Consider the following 15076-nt stretch of genomic DNA (forward strand, 5'->3'; position numbering starts at 1 on the left):
GACAAAAGACAGTATTGGTTGACGGAGAGAGAGCAAAAGGATGGAAATTTGATGATAGGAAAGAATGGGTATGTACGAATGAAAGCGGCGGGCGCCACGTAAGTAGCCTATGCGTGCCCGCCGCAAGTTGCCATGTGCCAAACGGGATAATAAGACCACTCCATAGAGACGACCTGACAGTAGCAGCGAGAGCCCCAAGACGACGGGCGTGAAAATGACTTTTTTTTCTCCATGCCATACATTACACCTCGCGAGCCGAATGCATGTTGCCAGTCGAAAGGGTCAGGCGATCGAGGTGAGACGAAGAGTGAGGCGGACGGACGGGTATAAGGAAGAGAGAGGATTGGATTGGATCGAAGTCGAATGTGTGGTGAGATGGGGGAAACAGCTCCCGATTCGTTTCTTCATTCGTCTGGATGTTTATCTGATTGGTGGGGACAATCATTTGGGATTGTACTTGTCTTTCCAGATCCTGCGAGCAGAAAAGCAAAGAGACGCGGTTAGTAAGATCTTATCTGGTGTAACATGGATGAGGTAGGGTAAAGTTATGTAGGGTTTGGAGAAGGTTGGGTGCTTTGCATGAAGATGGCTTGTCAGACGTGACAACCAAAAACCGTTGACTGGTTCGTGGTCCGCAACGCCGGTATGAGAAGCAGCCATGCCCGAGAAAATTTTCTCAGTCTCTGCTCCCTCCCCGTCCTCGCCTTGCAAATCTTTGACCATGAGCATTATGCAAAATGGCCGGGATCAGAGGGCGCAAACAGGGAGGGAAGCGAGAGGCGCCGTGCTCAACGCCAGCCTTTGGTGCCGAATGCTTGCTCTCGAGCCCCGGCTCTGGCCCTGATGTCTCTCCCTGACCAGACCCGGCAAAGGCCGAGAAAAGATTTACCAGGCCGGCAAGAGCAAAGGTAGATCATGAGGCGAGGGCGAGACCGGCGACAAACGACCAAGTCCGCAGAAGCAGGAGATAGGAGACGTGCAGATGAAGGGCGATCGTCTCCCAACGACTCAGCGCCCGGAAGCCTGGCGCCCATGGCATATTGGCGTTCCCGGATCATACTGCAGTTTTCAATGCAGAGTCGTCACGTCCATCCGGAGCGGCGGTTGCGAACTCGTGAAGCGCAAGAAGAAGACGGCCCAGGGACAGGAGGCACCCACAGCGCCGGGACAAAACTAGCAGCTGCACTGCCACGTGTATGCATGGCAGAGGGGTGTTGCTTGCTCGATGGGAGCTTGGCGACCACCGGATGGGCTAGGTGGGGGCCGTCCCGTGCCTTTCCCCTCGCCCTCTTCCCGCTGCTTAACCGAGTCGTAGCCGCTCGACCAACCGACGCACGTCAACCAGTCCATGTGCCTTGGACAGGCCCATTTGTGACTGCCATGGCCAGGGTCGTGCCGGAACCGGGTTTGGACAACCGTTTGCGAACGGCCAATGTGCTTTTTCGGGCGAGCTGCCAGGATCCCTGGATGACGGTACCCAGCTCAACGACCACTCAACACGAGTGTTTGCGGTCGAGGCTGATACGCGTGGGCCTTGGGAGGCGCAGGCGGAAGCAGGCGGTGCGGACATGCAATGGCGTGGAAGGAAGAGGCGCAGGGTTCGGGGGAAGTGGAATGGTCGCTTACCATGAATTGCCAATCGTCTTGTTTCCCTTCTCTTCGGCGAGACGAAGGAACTGTGCGGCTTTGAACTGATGCGCGTGAGCGTTATTAGCCTTCCATTGCTGCCCAAAAAGTGAGGCTGTTGCGGCGTAGGAACAGGCTTTGATTGCCAAATGGGAAGCCGTGGCGTCGTGCATAAGGGCATCTGTAGGAGTTTTCCCAGATTCAGATCTCTTACCTTGTCCTTCTTGCCTCCAAATCCGTCAAGATAGCACCACGCCACCTCGTTCATGGCGTCCGTGTCTCCCAGGTTCGCTGCTGTCTCGTAGTACTGTCTTGCGGCAGCGGGATCCTTCTTGACCCCCCAGCCATGCCGGAAGCTGTTGGCGAGCTCAAACATGGCCAGAACCAGTTCGCCTTTGGCCGCGCCGCCCTTTTTCATGCCCGCAGCCAAGGCAAGAGATTCTATCTCGGCGCTGTTGGCTGCGGCGTAGGAAAGATACGTGACGGCAAGCTCCTGATTTGGTTGACATCCCCAGCCATGCCTGTATCCATGTCAGCTGGAAGCGTGAGGCGTTGTTTTCCAATGAGAGTCTACCTTAATGCCAGGCCATACAGCACTTGACTCAGGGCGTTGTTGGCGCCGTTTGGATCTGCCAGCTTGCTAAACATATCGGTCGATCTCTCCAAGTCTGCAAATCCGGTCAGAAGTGTCCCGGGCTTTGGACGCGTGAAGCTCTCGTGTGACTCACTGCGCTGGCCTCCGCTCTCGTGAAGCCTTATGGCTTCCTGGATATTGTTCTACACCAAGAATCCTTTAGCATTCAATGCCCGTACGACGCGAATGGCACAGCACATACGTCACCGGGCTCGTCGCTAACGCTGGGACTTGGGCTCCGCATGGTTTCTCGGCCGACTCCATCGCCCTTGCTGATCAATGTTCCTTTAGCCAGGGCCGTCGCCCGCTGTTCCCATTCGGCTTGCTCCTCTGTGCTCCTGGCGACGTCGACGGTTATGGCAGGCAGATTCGACGGCAAGTTCACGAGGCTCGAGTTTGCGTGCGGGCGGGACAGATGCAGGCGTTCTGACAGGCGTTTGTCGTTGCGAGCGCCGGCGCGGCCGTCAGGGACCATTTGGGACGGCCGGCGGAATATTGAAAGACGCTTCTGTTCCCCATCCTGCCTCCCAGGTGTCAACAGCCGTGGAGGCTTCTCGTCGTCGCCCGGGTAGGTTGGCGGGGAGATTTGCTCGGCGGTGTTGGTGGTGGTACGCATGAAGGTGATGCGGGATACTTTGTCAGGGGGAGGGGCAAGCCCGCCATGATGGCTCGGCACCGTGTTCTCGGCGGCCCTGAAAGTCTCCTTTTTCCTGAGTAGATCTTTCAGCGTCATGTCGCGGCCAGCTTCAAAGAATAGCAGAGTCGGTCGAAGAATAAGCGTCTGATGCCGTCTCTCCAGGAAACCCCAGCTTTTTAGTACGATGACGGCGTGGGCGCAGCAGCCGTACAAAGAATCTCATCTGACGCGCAGGTTGACCTTGAAGCGTTTGTGCGTGCGCAGCAAGAGGGCCAAATGCATCCGCAGACTGAAAACAGTGAAGAGTAGGGGCGCAGTAGACTGGTTATAATTGTGAGAACAGGAAGTGGCTCAGCACCTGTTTCCTGCCCTGCGTAGTCGTCCAAATGAATCGTGGGGCCCAGTTCTCTCGCCTCAGCCTGGGCTGGCTTGCCTTAATGCGGCGACACGGCGGCTACGAACACGAAATGCTGATCATCGCAACCAACAAAGACGGAGAACCTGGATCAGGAGCTTTTAGAATTGTCCTGAAAGTTTGGCTCATCAACGCCCGCGGGTGATCGACCTTCCCCGCAAAATCGGTGCTCCAACTGATCGGCGCAGGCGGATCGCGCGCGCGCGCTGCTTCATCATGCCTCAGGCCTCCCGCAAGACCGACTGTACCTTAGTTTGCTACACGAAACATCGCCGTCGACTACCTTTCCCCGAGTTTCGAAGCCACGTGTGTCAACGCGCCGCCGCATCCTGGCTTTGTGCTTGCTGGGCTGACATGGGGGCCCTTTGTCCAACCACTCCTGTCACGATGCACTGAGCACCAACTTCATAATCCATCGTGTGTTCCATTTTTTTTCTCTTCTGCCTTCGTCTTCTAGGTACAACGCCCTCCTTCTCTAGGGTATCTAAGCCTGGGGATCCAACATACTCTTTTGCCCAACATGTACGCAAGGAATCATGGCACAAGACAAGAGACCACATCTGGATCCTCCCAACTTGGCCTCACGTCCTCAGACGCCGCCACCTTGCTCGAGTGAAATACCGCTCATGGGTCTGTGTGGTTATAATCCACATCGAGTCAACTTACTCTCGGGGCTCAAAAGCCAATGAAGTCTTGCTGCCGCGAGACCTCATGACCCTGGCCGTCGGCATCCGTCATGATGATTTCCTCTTCAATCTCGGCGTCAGAGTCCACGTCGTCGCTGTTTATCTGCGCTTCATCGTCGCTGGAGATGTCCATCTCGACGCTGTCAAGGGCGGAGCTCTGAGCACCTGCTGCTTTGCGGATCTGCCCGGCCCTGTCCACGTGTGGCAGGCGGCACTTTGGGTTCCGGCAAACTGCGTGGTTAGCATAGTCAGGACACTCAAATACATGGCGTTCAGTGCACTCCGGTCCTTTCTCGCAGTATCCAATAGTGCCAAAGGCACGGCATACGGGGGCCGAAGGGTTGACTCGAATGTGGGCATAACGACAGTCGTCGTTGGTGCAGTTGCCGCGGAGGAAGTGCAGACACGCTGGAACGCGATGCGCAGTTGGCTCGTGTGAAAGGTCACAGGCTTCGCCCAAGGGACAATTGTTCCTGAGCAAGAAGTCCTTGCAGATGGCAACCTTGTGGGGATCATGCTGGTACCGGCACTGCGGTCCCTTGGAACAGGTACCTGGAACATATCGTCAGCTGCTGAACAGGGCGTACAAACCGGATCTTCAGGCGCAGCGCGCCATTTGTATCCTTTATGCGGGAGGGAAGAGGCCAACCAGTGGTAGTGAACCTCGGGCAGGGTTCGCTAATCTTCTTGACGGGCTTGATTCTATTCTGATGTTAGCCTGCCGGCAGAGTCGAGGGCGCTGGTCGACACACTGTCTCGTTTTGACGATACCGGCACGATAGAGATTGCCATTCTTGCTGCGCAAAAATGTTACTCCTCCGATCTTTGCATGTTTCGGAGTCACACGCGCAGTGTTGGGGTCGTCTGCTGGATTTTTAGATTCGCGGTGTACGGCGCTGTCGCTGTCGCACTCACTGGAGACTCGGATGAGCTTGCTGCCGCCGTCGGCAACGCGGAAGCGAACACCCTCCACGTCAATTTCGTAAGACTGGGATGCCGCGGAAGGGTTTGGGGTGTGAATGCCGGCGTTGGTCGTGACGGGCATGGCCGACGCTTGGAAATGTTTGTTGAGCTTGGCCCTCTCCCTCAAACTCCGCTGCTGGCGACGTTGTTCGGCCGTTTGTTCCATGTCTTTGGCCCGCTGCTGCGAGACTTTGTCGTAGATGGCCGGATTGATCAGCTGCATGTGTCGGTCGCGCTTGACAACCCATCCGTTTCCATCGGCTCGAGGAGAGGGCGTTGCTTCAGCGTTTGTCGTGGCAGCGTTTGGCGTAGAAGGTGCCGAAGACTGAGCCCGCGAGCCAGAGCTGTTCAAAACCAGCGTGCGATTGTTGAAAACCTTGCCTCCGCGACCACGAGGAGCGCCATAGGGAGTGCCACGGTACGGCGCCCAGTTTGCGCTTCCGCGACCATAACCTCGTCGGGAATCAGTGGCAAGATCAGAAGCGACACAAAGTTGACGATCGCGCATACCGAAGGAAGGCTGCTGGCCTTGGCTAGTCTGCTCGCGCTGTTTGGCAAGGTTGATTTTGCCTATGAGAGTGTCAGTGGTAAGTGGTAGTGAATCTTCAGCGCCAACGAGTCGACATACCGGAAAGGGCAGCGATTTTCGCCTGCAATTCCCTGTCTTCTGACATCTCTCTCTCTGTAACTGAGTTTCTTCGTGCGATCAGACAGAACAATGTGAGAGGTGATACTGGGTGCTGTGGTGGCGGTAGTGATGTTTGCTAGGGAAGAGGGACGGGTCTTGAAGATAGAAGCACCGCGCGCTTGGTACTAAAGGCGGTGAGAGTGGTGCCAATCACATACACGTGACAAACCAGCCCTACAGTAGCAACTCACATGACTCATTGACATGTGAAATGCGAAGGCATGAAATGTTCAGATGGTTTTTCATAGACAAAAAGATTTATTATTTTGCGGATAGCTTGACTGCCATGCAAGCTGTCTCATCCACTAGCTTCCATCACTTGTGCCATCAATGCCCCTAGTGGCGCAAGTTCTCCCTCTTCCGCCGTAAATATCCTCTTTGGAATCTCATACTCCACTACGGGCGTCTTCTTCAAATCTTTTCCGAGCTCGGCCTCAAGAAGCTACCAAATTCAGTATGTATTGCCTTGACATGGATCAATGAGACTTACGCCATTGTATGAGTGGTCCAAAAAGTCTTCGAGGTTGTAAGACTGCTTCGTGAACTGTTCCGAAATGATCTTCGCCAGGGTGGCGACATTCGGGTGGTAGTGAAACTGCAGAGTCTCAATTTCCCAAAGACTGCTTTCAATAGCATCAGTCTCCATCGGGTCTTGTTCCTCCATATTGAATGGGTCCGCCATTCCCAGCTCTTCGAGCTCTTGCCGCGCTTTCGGATCCCGTATTTCTCGGTGGATCATGAAGGTACAGGCGGGGTGCCGTTTCAGCATGTTGTACACCCATGGAACAACAACGACGATGCCGGCAGGGGGAGCGTGGAGTGCTAGCCGGGAGAGACGTTTGATGAAGCTGGCCACAAGTGCAGCTGGAAGATGGGTCGAGGCCATGAATTCGTCCAAAAGGCGGAAGAAACGTGAGCGGTACTTGGAATTCAACAGCCCATCGTCAAGGAGCGAGTATAGCTTCTGGAAAAATGAGGGGTAGTCCAGATTCTTCTCCCTCATCAAGTAGAAGAGGCCTGACAGAGCCAAGAGCGAGGTGCCTCCGCCCACATTGTACGAATCGGTCAAGAAGTCCATCAACAGCTCGACCTTGGAGAACCACGGAGTGACGCGGTCAGTCATGTTTCCGAGCGCGAGCTTGCGTTGCTCCACGCTCAGTCCAGATCTTAATACCGCTAACCAGGCGTCCTGTCCTTGTCGTTTGTGCGCTGAGAGAGAATTTAGAGCGTGCTTTGATTGCTCGGGCTCCGGGCCGTAGAATTCGTCGAAAAAGGACTCGTCTCCTGGGATGTCTTCCGACGGAAGTGAAACGAGCAAGTCGAGGCTGTTTCTCGCCAAAACCTCCTGCTCCTTGGGCGACGGTGGCTCTTTCAATATCGATCTAGAATCGTCAGCCTAGAACCTGGAGACTAAACATTGAACATACGCAATTGCATGCAGAGTGTAAAACCTCACGTCCGTGTACTCTTCCACGAACTTTTCTCTGAACTCGTCCATGGTTATCCCGTCTTTTCCAGACAACGCCTCACGGACAACTCTGTGGAACAAGCCTTGTCTCCAAGCATCGTCGCTTTGACCTGTCTGTCCCCGAACTTCTTCCTTCACCAGACGCATTGCAAGTTGCAGCGACAAGCTCTCGAGAGCGTCATCGCAATTCAGGCGCGACAGAAGATAGTCTGTAAACTCTTGATATCTTTGCCTCAGCCATTGTACAATTACAACCTCCGATTCAGGCAGTCCCTTGCTTTTCTTCATGCTGCCTGTGGCCAGGAGCCTGCAGAACACGCGACAAAGCGCGACCATTGCCAGGTTCGGCGTTGGATCCTCCTTCTCCCGTTTCGCATTAATGTCTTTGGCGGCCGAAATCAGCTCGACTATGTTATTGTAGTGCCGACGCGATTCGGTGACTTGAGCCTCGAGCTCGAGAATACGGGACTCCAGGTCGTCGCCGGTTTCCATGGCGGTGGTTGTTTGCTTGGTTTTGCTCTTGGATTTCTTCATTTTCTGGGCGCCCTTTTCGCCCTCTCTTTTCCTCTTGTGTCCGGCGAGAGGGTCTGGAGAGGCCATGGTCATTTTGGGACGGAACACAGGTCGGTAGCGGGTTCGAGAGAAGTTTGATGTGTGCGAGCGCAGGCTCAAAAAATGTAAAGTAGCACCGTCCGGGATGGGCACTCGGACCAGTCGGCGCCGAACGCCAAGCGGTCACCTCAGAACCTGCCTGCAACCGCACCCGACAGCTCCTCACGGCAAGATCAAGAGCCTCAACTCTCCACTCCCACATCACCAACAATGGCTTCGCGTCTCGCAAGGAGCGCCTTCGGTATGGCCGCACCGTCCACGCCCCGAACCGACCGCAATTGGCATCGCAGCACTTCACTGACGTGACGCAGGCGCTGCCCGCCTTCGCCCTACCGTGCCTGTCCGCGCTGTTCCCGCAGTCGTCTCGTCGCGCGCCTCGTCCAATGTCCCCTCCGAGGAGCCCAAGAAGAAGGCTCAGTCCATCATTGACTCGCTGCCGGGCAACTCTCTGGCCTCCAAGGCTGCCATCCTTTCTGCCAGCGCCGGTCTCGGCGCAGCTGCCATTAGCAACGAGCTTTACGTCGTCAACGAGGAGTCCATCGTCGCCTTCTCCCTCCTGACCGTCTTCTTCGCTGCTTTCAAGTACGGCGGTCCCGCCTACAGCGAGTGGGCCGAGGGCCAGCACAGCAAGATCCTCGGCATCCTGAACGGCGCCCGCAAGGAGCACACCGAGGCCGTCCAGAAGCGCATCTCGAGCGTCCAGGACCTGAGCGGCGTTGTTGAGGTCACCAAGAACCTCTTTGAGGTTTCCAAGGTACGCGGGCTACGACATGGAAATGGACAATGTAGGGGCACACAGGGGCCTGACAATGCTCGCAGGAAACCGCCCAGATCGAGGCTCAGGCCTACGAGCTCGAGCAGAAGACTGCCATTGCCGCCGAGGCTAAGAACGTCCTCGACTCGTGGGTCCGCTACGAGGGCCAGGTCAAGCAGAGGCAGCAGCAGGAGCTCGCCGCCAGCATTATTGCCAAGATTGAGAAGGAGCTTGAGAACCCTAAGACCCTCCAGCAGATCCTCAACCAGAGCGTTGCCGACGTCGAGAGTAAGTTGTGACGATGGTCTCGGGAGTCCTTGTCCATGCTAATCAAATCGTTAGGGATCGTTGCTCAGCAGAAGGCTTAGATGCTTGGACTGCGTTCGAATAGAGCATTCCTCAATACCAACAACTAACTTGGCATGTCAAATAGACTCTGTTGTGCAACTTAGTACCAGCGTTCAAGAGACTCACAATTGCATTGATTTGAAACTGACTGAAAGTATTTGGAGACTACAAGCATCCAAACTCTGCAAATGATGTTGTGTTCAGGCCCAATCCCCGCGGAGTGGAATAGTCGATCTTTACCATTCGTCCGCCCAAAACCCCAGTCGCGCACATACCATCCAACGACCGACCCAAAATCAGAAGACTTGTACTTGAATCAGCGAGGAAATCTCAAACCCCTTGACAAGGTAGACCTGTGTGCAAAGGACCAGCACCCCTGCTCGCAGAAACATGGTACAAAGGTAAGGACGCTGAGCTACTTCACCAACACAGTCTCCAAACGACAGCCAGCCAATCTGTCCACCCGTCCCTCGCTCCACGTTGTTGCCCACGTCTCCATCACCTCGCCTCCGGGGGCACCGCCCGCACCCCGCTTGCTTGGAAAAGAGGACAAGAAGCGGCCAGACTGTCAACGCACGGCCATGAAGGCATAAGGAAGGATGCCCGGACAGACAAGAGCAAAATTTACAGAGAAGCGACCCGGTGGTGTTTGGTGCCATCAAATCCAATTAGGTACCCACTTCCTGGACTCCTTCCGCGATCTGCCCGCTCTATGTAGGTATCAACAACAAAAAGGACGCTCGTATGTACAATACAACACGCCTGTATTTACGAGGCAACGCTCATGTGTGAAATCCAAATCAACGCCGTGTTGCGCTGGACGTGTCTACGTCCTGTGTCGTCTCACATCGCCCGCCTCGGTCACCAGGGCCTCTCTACTATCTAGCTGGTTGGCTGGCGGAGGTGAGGGAGGGAAGGGAAGGGAGGGAGGCCAAATTCCCACGCTCCCGCGCTCCTTGTCCGTGGATAGTCATTCTCCCTCCCATTCAATCCCTCGGACTCCTCCCGTTCCGATACTGCCACAGCCGACTAAAGTCCTTGACGCGGGGCACGCGCTCACGGCGGCGCCTGTTGTTGTCGCGTCTCCGCCGGTCGTCTGCGTCTGCGTCCGCATCGATGCCGATGTCGACGTCGATGACGGCGCCGCTGCCGCTGCCGCTGCCGCTCGCCGAATTGGTCCGGCTGCCGACGATCTTGGTGTCCGGGTTCGAGAGCGACGCGGGCATGACGGGGCTAGCATCACCGTTAACTACGACGACAGCGGAGGAGGACGAGTCGGGAGGAGCGGCGGCGGTGGTAGATGAGGGGGAGTTGGGGTGGAGGAGGAGGGTGTTTTTGTTATCTGGTGATGATGCGTTGGGTTCGGACGGAGAGGAGGAACAGGAATGGGGAGAAGGGGATCGGGAGTGGGAGTGGGCGGGGACGCGGAGATGGAGACGCCACAAGTTTTCAAGGCCCTCGCGGTCCGTGTCCACCAGGCCGCCGAATTCGTCCTCGTCGAAGACGACGGGCTCGTCCATGAAGTCGTTGTTTTCGAGCACGCGGCCGTCTTGGCCGAGCGGGAACATGTAGTTGAGGTAGTGTTGCTAGACGCACGTGGTGAGTTGATATGGCCTGCGCCTGATGTGGGCCATGCATGGGGGACTTACGTTGAGCAGATGCCCGGTGCCCTGGCGCTCAAAGAGACGGCCCATGAAGCGGTTCGGCACGCGCGTGAAGTACAAGACGCCCCACTGAGCCACCATGTCGCCATCATTGGCATAGTGCTCGATGTAGCGAATGGCCTTTTCGTTGACCGTCGGGACGCGGCGGCCGTCTTGCCTGTCAGTGGTGGTGGTTCCGAGATGGCGATGGGGATTGTTGAAGTGATTGGCCGCGCACCCCAAGCTGTACACCTCGACCTTGCGCAGGATGTCGTCGGGCAGCTCGGCGAGCAGCCAGTCGACCATGAGGCTGCCCTGGATGCCGCCCTGCGAGTGCAGGATGAGGACTATCTTTTTGCGCGAGGGGTCCAGCAGCGCTTCCTTGACCACCTTGTACGCGTCGCGCACGTCCTGGGTCGAGTAGCTGAAGTTGCGCTCGATCATGCACTGGATGAGGTCGAAGACGAGGCCGTTGGTCGGATTGTGGACCCCCGTCACCTGGCGCCGGAATATCCGCGCCAGCCGGTCGATATTGGCTTGGAGCCAGTACTTGCTGCGGCCATGGTCAGGTCATTGACGACGCGAAGTTTGACACTTGTGGCTCTCTGGAGCAAGAAAATTAGACTCACCCAACGGCTACGCCGTTGATGAAGACCCAGTGCTCATCCCGATGCTGCCGGCCGGAGACGATGCGCGGGTCACTTCTCAAAAGTCTCTTCTTCCCATTCACCCGCATCCAAATTGGCACGCAGATGAGGATGGACACGGCAACGTAGATGACGAAGCCGGACATGGGCATCCAGAAGCACAACGGGAGGGAGAAAATGAAGACGACCTCGTAAATGGTCAAAAAGGCCTGCCAGAGCAGGTTGACAATGTTGCCGCGCTGGAGATACGTCTCGTCGTCCGGATGCTGGGACCACGGATAGAAGAGGACGGGGAACAGGTAGAGCTTGTGGGCCAGCAGCTTGATGTCTTCCCAGCACAGATCGAACGGATCTGCCGTGTAGGGCAGAGGCGCATCGTCGTCTCCGCCGATCTGGGACGACAGCACCTTGACCGTGGGAGCGCGCGCAAGCCGCCGTCCCATGCCGGGGCTCCCGGGAAAGTCGTCTGGGACGGCGTGTTTCGACTGAGCGTGACCGTTGGTTTGGCCGTTGATATTGTGATGATGGTGTTGGTGCGGTGGGGCGTCATGGTGATCCGCCATACTAGAAATGGACTATCGATAGGAAAAGGCAAGGAAAACAAAAAGGACAGAGGCGAAGGGAGAGAGTCAGGCAGCAGAGGCTTAGCAGCGCAAAGAGACAGGGGGATAAAAACTAGGTAGGAGAGCGGGGATTAAGAATAGCAGTCCAGGGCCTAGCAGTGGTCATGTACAAGTACAGTTGAGGGCGTGGGGAATTTGACCTGTTAGTGCTACGTCACGGCCGTAGCGCCTGCCTGGCTGCTGGCTGCAGCAACCTCCTCACAGCATGTGTTGGATTGATACGGGAGCAGAAGGCCACAGCCATGCCCGGTCAGGGAGGTAGTATACCGAGGGCGGCGGCGACTGCAGTGATGACCCCGACCGGATAACGAGAAGTCAAAGCCATGGAAGGAGGCAAGCGCAAAAGAAGACCAGGAGGCGCATAAAAAAGGGAGCATGATCACCGTTGACAGAGCATGGCGGGCCTGACAACAGCCACCTGCTAGTGCCCAGGTCCCTGCGAGCGCCAACCCCCCGCGTTTCTGCGAGACCCTCGACGCCACTCCCGACGCCAGAGAGACTGCACGGAATATTCAGCGTCTTTTGCAAAGCCTCCGTTCTTAGCTCCTCTAGCTCCTCTGGTCGTCTCCCTATCTCAGTCAGCTGAGGTGCTGCGTCCTAAGTGCATCCCAGCCCCATCTCACACCGCATGCATGTGAAGCTACACGAGCCCAGACCGTCGTAAGGCTGAGGCACACACCCACCTCAACGTCACTCCACAACGGCTGCCAAGCACGAAACGGTGGGAAAGAGTCTGCCAGATGAGGCTTCATCCAGCGTCATATCTCAGTCAACTTCGTGTGCAGATCGTCTGATGGGAGAACCCCATCCTTGCTTCGAACGACCACCCTAGCTACAGATACACTATCTCGGCACCTCTGAGAGGTAATGAGAATAGCCAAATGTATCAGGGTCGCCATCCCCCAGACCGGCACTCAGTCCTGAAGTTTGATGTCAGGAGATCCCACCGAAAATATGGAAAACCGAAAGACTTGGAAGCTTCTTTCACCCACGACCGGACCCAGGAAGGTGATAGCGAGCATCCCAGTGTAGGACAGAATCGAGACCAACACCACACTCTACCATCTAAAGTCTCGGGACACCGGGCCCAAGGATGCCCTCAATCTTACTCTTCCAGACCGCGGCCATTTCCTCACTAATCTCGTTGCCGTCGTACGAAACGTCAAACGTCATTCCATCATCCATGCCCGACACACCGACAAGAAACTCGCCTGGTCTTGCTCTCACACAAGTCCTGCAAGCGCGGTAGTCTGCTACAAGACCAGTCCTCTCCGTCGCCTCCTTGTTCAGCTTGTACTTGCCAGATTGCAAGAATTTCGTGACAGACCCCATCGAGCTGATTCCACAGGTGGCCAGAAAGAGAGAATTTTTGATGGGATATGCCCCCTGAGGATTCAGACCAGACCGGAGATCCTCGGGCATTTTGTCTTGAATCCTCTCGATGCCTAAAAGAAAGCTCGAAGCAATGACGCGAGCTGGGTCGGTTGGGTCCCAGCTGCCCTTCAGCTTATCACTCCGGAGACGTTTTTGATACATCCCCAGCTGTCTATGCGCCTGGCGGGTCAGCAATCTCAACCTTGCCTCCACAGGCAAGTATGACGGGAGAAATGGGAGCCAAACACCATCAGAAAACGTGAGCATACACGAATCCGCAAGACTGGTGAATCCGAAAAAGGGCCTTGGGTTGATGGGGAATGACCCAAGAAACGGAAGACGCTGCTCCAAGGGAACATTCGGGTTCTTTGCTTCCTCGAGCTCCATCATCACCAAACCGACAAGCGCAAAACAAGCAGCGCCAACACTTGCACCTACTGCCTTCGCCAAGCGTTCCAGACGGGTTGTTACTGTTTGGGAGAGAACTGCGCCGATACGATGGCCATTCATCGGAGGCTTCTTGTCTTGCGAGTAGTCAAAGACATCCGGAAACTTTGATGACGGAGTGATGGCATGATCGCGTCTCTCTGTCTTGAGCGGGTTGACAAAGCCTGCCGGCGGCGGTTTGCGGACGTGCCGAAGAACCCTCATGATGGCCCAGTACCAGCGCTTCCTAGCAATGCTACCCTGGACTCGCGGGTAAAGGTCTTCTTGTGCTCGCGGCAAACGACTCCACATGCGCTGTGGAAGTCTTTCGTGGTCAACGTTGCGCTCCAGCTCTGCCACAGGTGCGTTCAAAAGGCGGAGAAAATGTGGCCACCAGTTTGCCAAAATTACAAGTCCGTCGCAGATTTCGTGAGCGGCGATCAAGCAAAAGGTAATGCGAAACGTTCCTCCACTACGTGGCTCGGCTGGCAGAACAAACAGCTGCGAGAGGCTATGGTCAGAGTCAATGATCCTGGCCGTGTTTGTGCAATGCTTGAAAAAGTCGTCAACATCGATATGCTCGTAATTATCTTGCAAGAATCGAATGGTGGATGCGGCGTTGCCGAGGACTTCTTGAGCACTTGCAGGGATTTTCAGGACGAACTCCCGCGAGCCCGAGGCACTGTCGCGAAGTACCGTCGACATGAGCAGGACATGGTGAAGTCGGAGATTGGCCCATGCCAAGAGGATCCTTTTGCGAAAGTCGTCGACGGTCAGGCTGGTGCGCGCTTCGACGGTAAAGACAGAAGTCACATCGGCTCTGCCGCCATAGTGGAATCCGTCGACGTCGAAAGCGGTTTCAACCAAGCCGAGCGGTCTTTGGTAGGCGAGATCTTGGCCAGAGTAAACTTTTCGCCAAGCGTGGTAGTCGCTGGCGTAGCGGGAGAGCCAGTGATCGGCCTGCATTTTAGGGTTTTGTACAGGGTAGTGCAGGGTAGATGAACCGTATGTAGATTGATGCTGTCAGCGTGTTGCTTGCGGTCTCAGCCTTGCAAAGGACCAATTTCTTTTTTCTTTTTGTGTGGTGAAGGTTTCTCGACGATCTCGGAAAGGCTCTGACGCTACGATCAAAACGAGAAAATCAAGAAAACAACGCTCAAGGGCAAGTCGAAAATGTGCACACGGCGATAGCCGAGGATGAAAAGACGTGGTGTTGAGAAAGAGTCATCCTGGTCGGGCGGAGATGCAAGCAGAGCGGCCCCTGCAGCACATCAGAGCTGGCTTGGCGAGCACCCGAAGTACCTAAGCAGGGCAGTAGGGAGTAGGTAGTCAGCCCAGCAGCAACAAGCACCAAGAAAAAAAAAAGTGTTTGGTCGGGCTGCGATGCTGCAACGACGACTGCATCGACAATAGACAGCTTCCACGACTTGTCAAACGTCCGTCGCGCAACCAAACCCTTTTGCTCCGGATCTGGCCCGAGCGCACATACGTAACCTACCCTGCCGGAGGTTGACCGCGACCGCGCGCTAAGC

The 15076-nt window shown here is 55.9% G+C and overlaps 7 protein-coding genes across 7 annotated transcripts; 1 reads left to right on the forward strand and 6 right to left on the reverse strand.

Moving 5' to 3' along the window:
- Window positions 1-1622: 1622 nt before the first annotated feature.
- BKA78DRAFT_258781 (uncharacterized protein) lies at window positions 1623-2993 on the reverse strand (the record flags this gene model as incomplete). Its single annotated transcript, XM_066885309.1, has 5 exons — window positions 1623-1691; window positions 1841-2147; window positions 2201-2284; window positions 2351-2403; window positions 2463-2993. The coding sequence occupies 5 exons, from the start codon at window positions 2991-2993 to the stop codon at window positions 1623-1625; spliced, it is 1044 nt and encodes a 347-aa protein (XP_066739161.1).
- Window positions 2994-3987: 994 nt separating this feature from the next.
- Window positions 3988-5855, reverse strand: BKA78DRAFT_299956 (uncharacterized protein; the record flags this gene model as incomplete). Its single annotated transcript, XM_066887131.1, has 5 exons — window positions 3988-4527; window positions 4586-4700; window positions 4751-5531; window positions 5590-5701; window positions 5841-5855. 5 exons carry the CDS (start codon window positions 5853-5855, stop codon window positions 3988-3990), a joined length of 1563 nt encoding a protein of 520 aa, XP_066739162.1.
- A 32-nt stretch (window positions 5856-5887) lies between these two features.
- BKA78DRAFT_326656 (CBF/Mak21 family-domain-containing protein) lies at window positions 5888-7778 on the reverse strand. Its single transcript, XM_066889451.1, has 3 exons — window positions 7077-7778; window positions 6140-7031; window positions 5888-6091 (listed from the first exon to the last, which is right to left on the reverse strand). The coding sequence occupies exons 1-3, from the start codon at window positions 7721-7723 to the stop codon at window positions 5948-5950; spliced, it is 1683 nt and encodes a 560-aa protein (XP_066739163.1). The 5' UTR covers window positions 7724-7778; the 3' UTR covers window positions 5888-5947.
- A 108-nt stretch (window positions 7779-7886) lies between these two features.
- On the forward strand, window positions 7887-8979 carry BKA78DRAFT_326659 (mitochondrial ATPase subunit ATP4). Its single transcript, XM_066889452.1, has 4 exons — window positions 7887-7970; window positions 8041-8483; window positions 8549-8771; window positions 8826-8979. The coding sequence occupies exons 1-4, from the start codon at window positions 7940-7942 to the stop codon at window positions 8849-8851; spliced, it is 723 nt and encodes a 240-aa protein (XP_066739164.1). The 5' UTR covers window positions 7887-7939; the 3' UTR covers window positions 8852-8979.
- Window positions 8980-9817: 838 nt separating this feature from the next.
- On the reverse strand, window positions 9818-11684 carry BKA78DRAFT_299959 (uncharacterized protein; the record flags this gene model as incomplete). The annotated part of the gene is made up of 3 exons (XM_066887132.1): window positions 9818-10417; window positions 10481-11027; window positions 11104-11684. The coding sequence occupies 3 exons, from the start codon at window positions 11682-11684 to the stop codon at window positions 9818-9820; spliced, it is 1728 nt and encodes a 575-aa protein (XP_066739165.1).
- Window positions 11685-11782: 98 nt separating this feature from the next.
- Window positions 11783-12222, reverse strand: BKA78DRAFT_51591 (uncharacterized protein). The gene has a single exon (XM_066893305.1). It carries the CDS (start codon window positions 12119-12121, stop codon window positions 11894-11896), a length of 228 nt encoding a protein of 75 aa, XP_066739166.1. The 5' UTR covers window positions 12122-12222; the 3' UTR covers window positions 11783-11893.
- A 587-nt stretch (window positions 12223-12809) lies between these two features.
- On the reverse strand, window positions 12810-14510 carry BKA78DRAFT_258291 (uncharacterized protein; the record flags this gene model as incomplete). The annotated part of the gene is made up of 1 exon (XM_066885268.1): window positions 12810-14510. One exon carries the CDS (start codon window positions 14508-14510, stop codon window positions 12810-12812), a length of 1701 nt encoding a protein of 566 aa, XP_066739167.1.
- Window positions 14511-15076: the final 566 nt, after the last annotated feature.

The sequence above is a fragment of the Phyllosticta capitalensis genome, assembly GCF_038381095.1.
Source record: "Phyllosticta capitalensis strain CBS 128856 chromosome Unknown BKA78scaffold_12, whole genome shotgun sequence".
In the NCBI taxonomy this organism is placed as follows: domain Eukaryota; kingdom Fungi; phylum Ascomycota; class Dothideomycetes; order Botryosphaeriales; family Phyllostictaceae; genus Phyllosticta; species Phyllosticta capitalensis.

Bases quoted from the DNA above. Each gene is read 5' to 3' on its own strand.
- BKA78DRAFT_51591 (XM_066893305.1), bottom strand. From the start codon at position 12,121: ATGCTCCCTTTTTTATGCGCCTCCTGGTCTTCTTTTGCGCTTGCCTCC.
- BKA78DRAFT_326656 (XM_066889451.1), bottom strand. From the start codon at position 7,723: ATGACCATGGCCTCTCCAGACCCTCTCGCCGGACACAAGAGGAAAAGA. The intron at 7,032-7,076 runs GTATGTTCAATG...TGACGATTCTAG, and splicing joins TACACTCTGCATGCAATTGC to ATCGATATTGAAAGAGCCAC. The intron at 6,092-6,139 runs GTAAGTCTCATT...TGAATTTGGTAG, and splicing joins TGGACCACTCATACAATGGC to CTTCTTGAGGCCGAGCTCGG.
- BKA78DRAFT_326659 (XM_066889452.1), top strand. From the start codon at position 7,940: ATGGCTTCGCGTCTCGCAAGGAGCGCCTTCG. The intron at 8,484-8,548 runs GTACGCGGGCTA...CAATGCTCGCAG, and splicing joins ACCTCTTTGAGGTTTCCAAG to GAAACCGCCCAGATCGAGGC. The intron at 8,772-8,825 runs GTAAGTTGTGAC...TCAAATCGTTAG, and splicing joins GAGCGTTGCCGACGTCGAGA to GGATCGTTGCTCAGCAGAAG.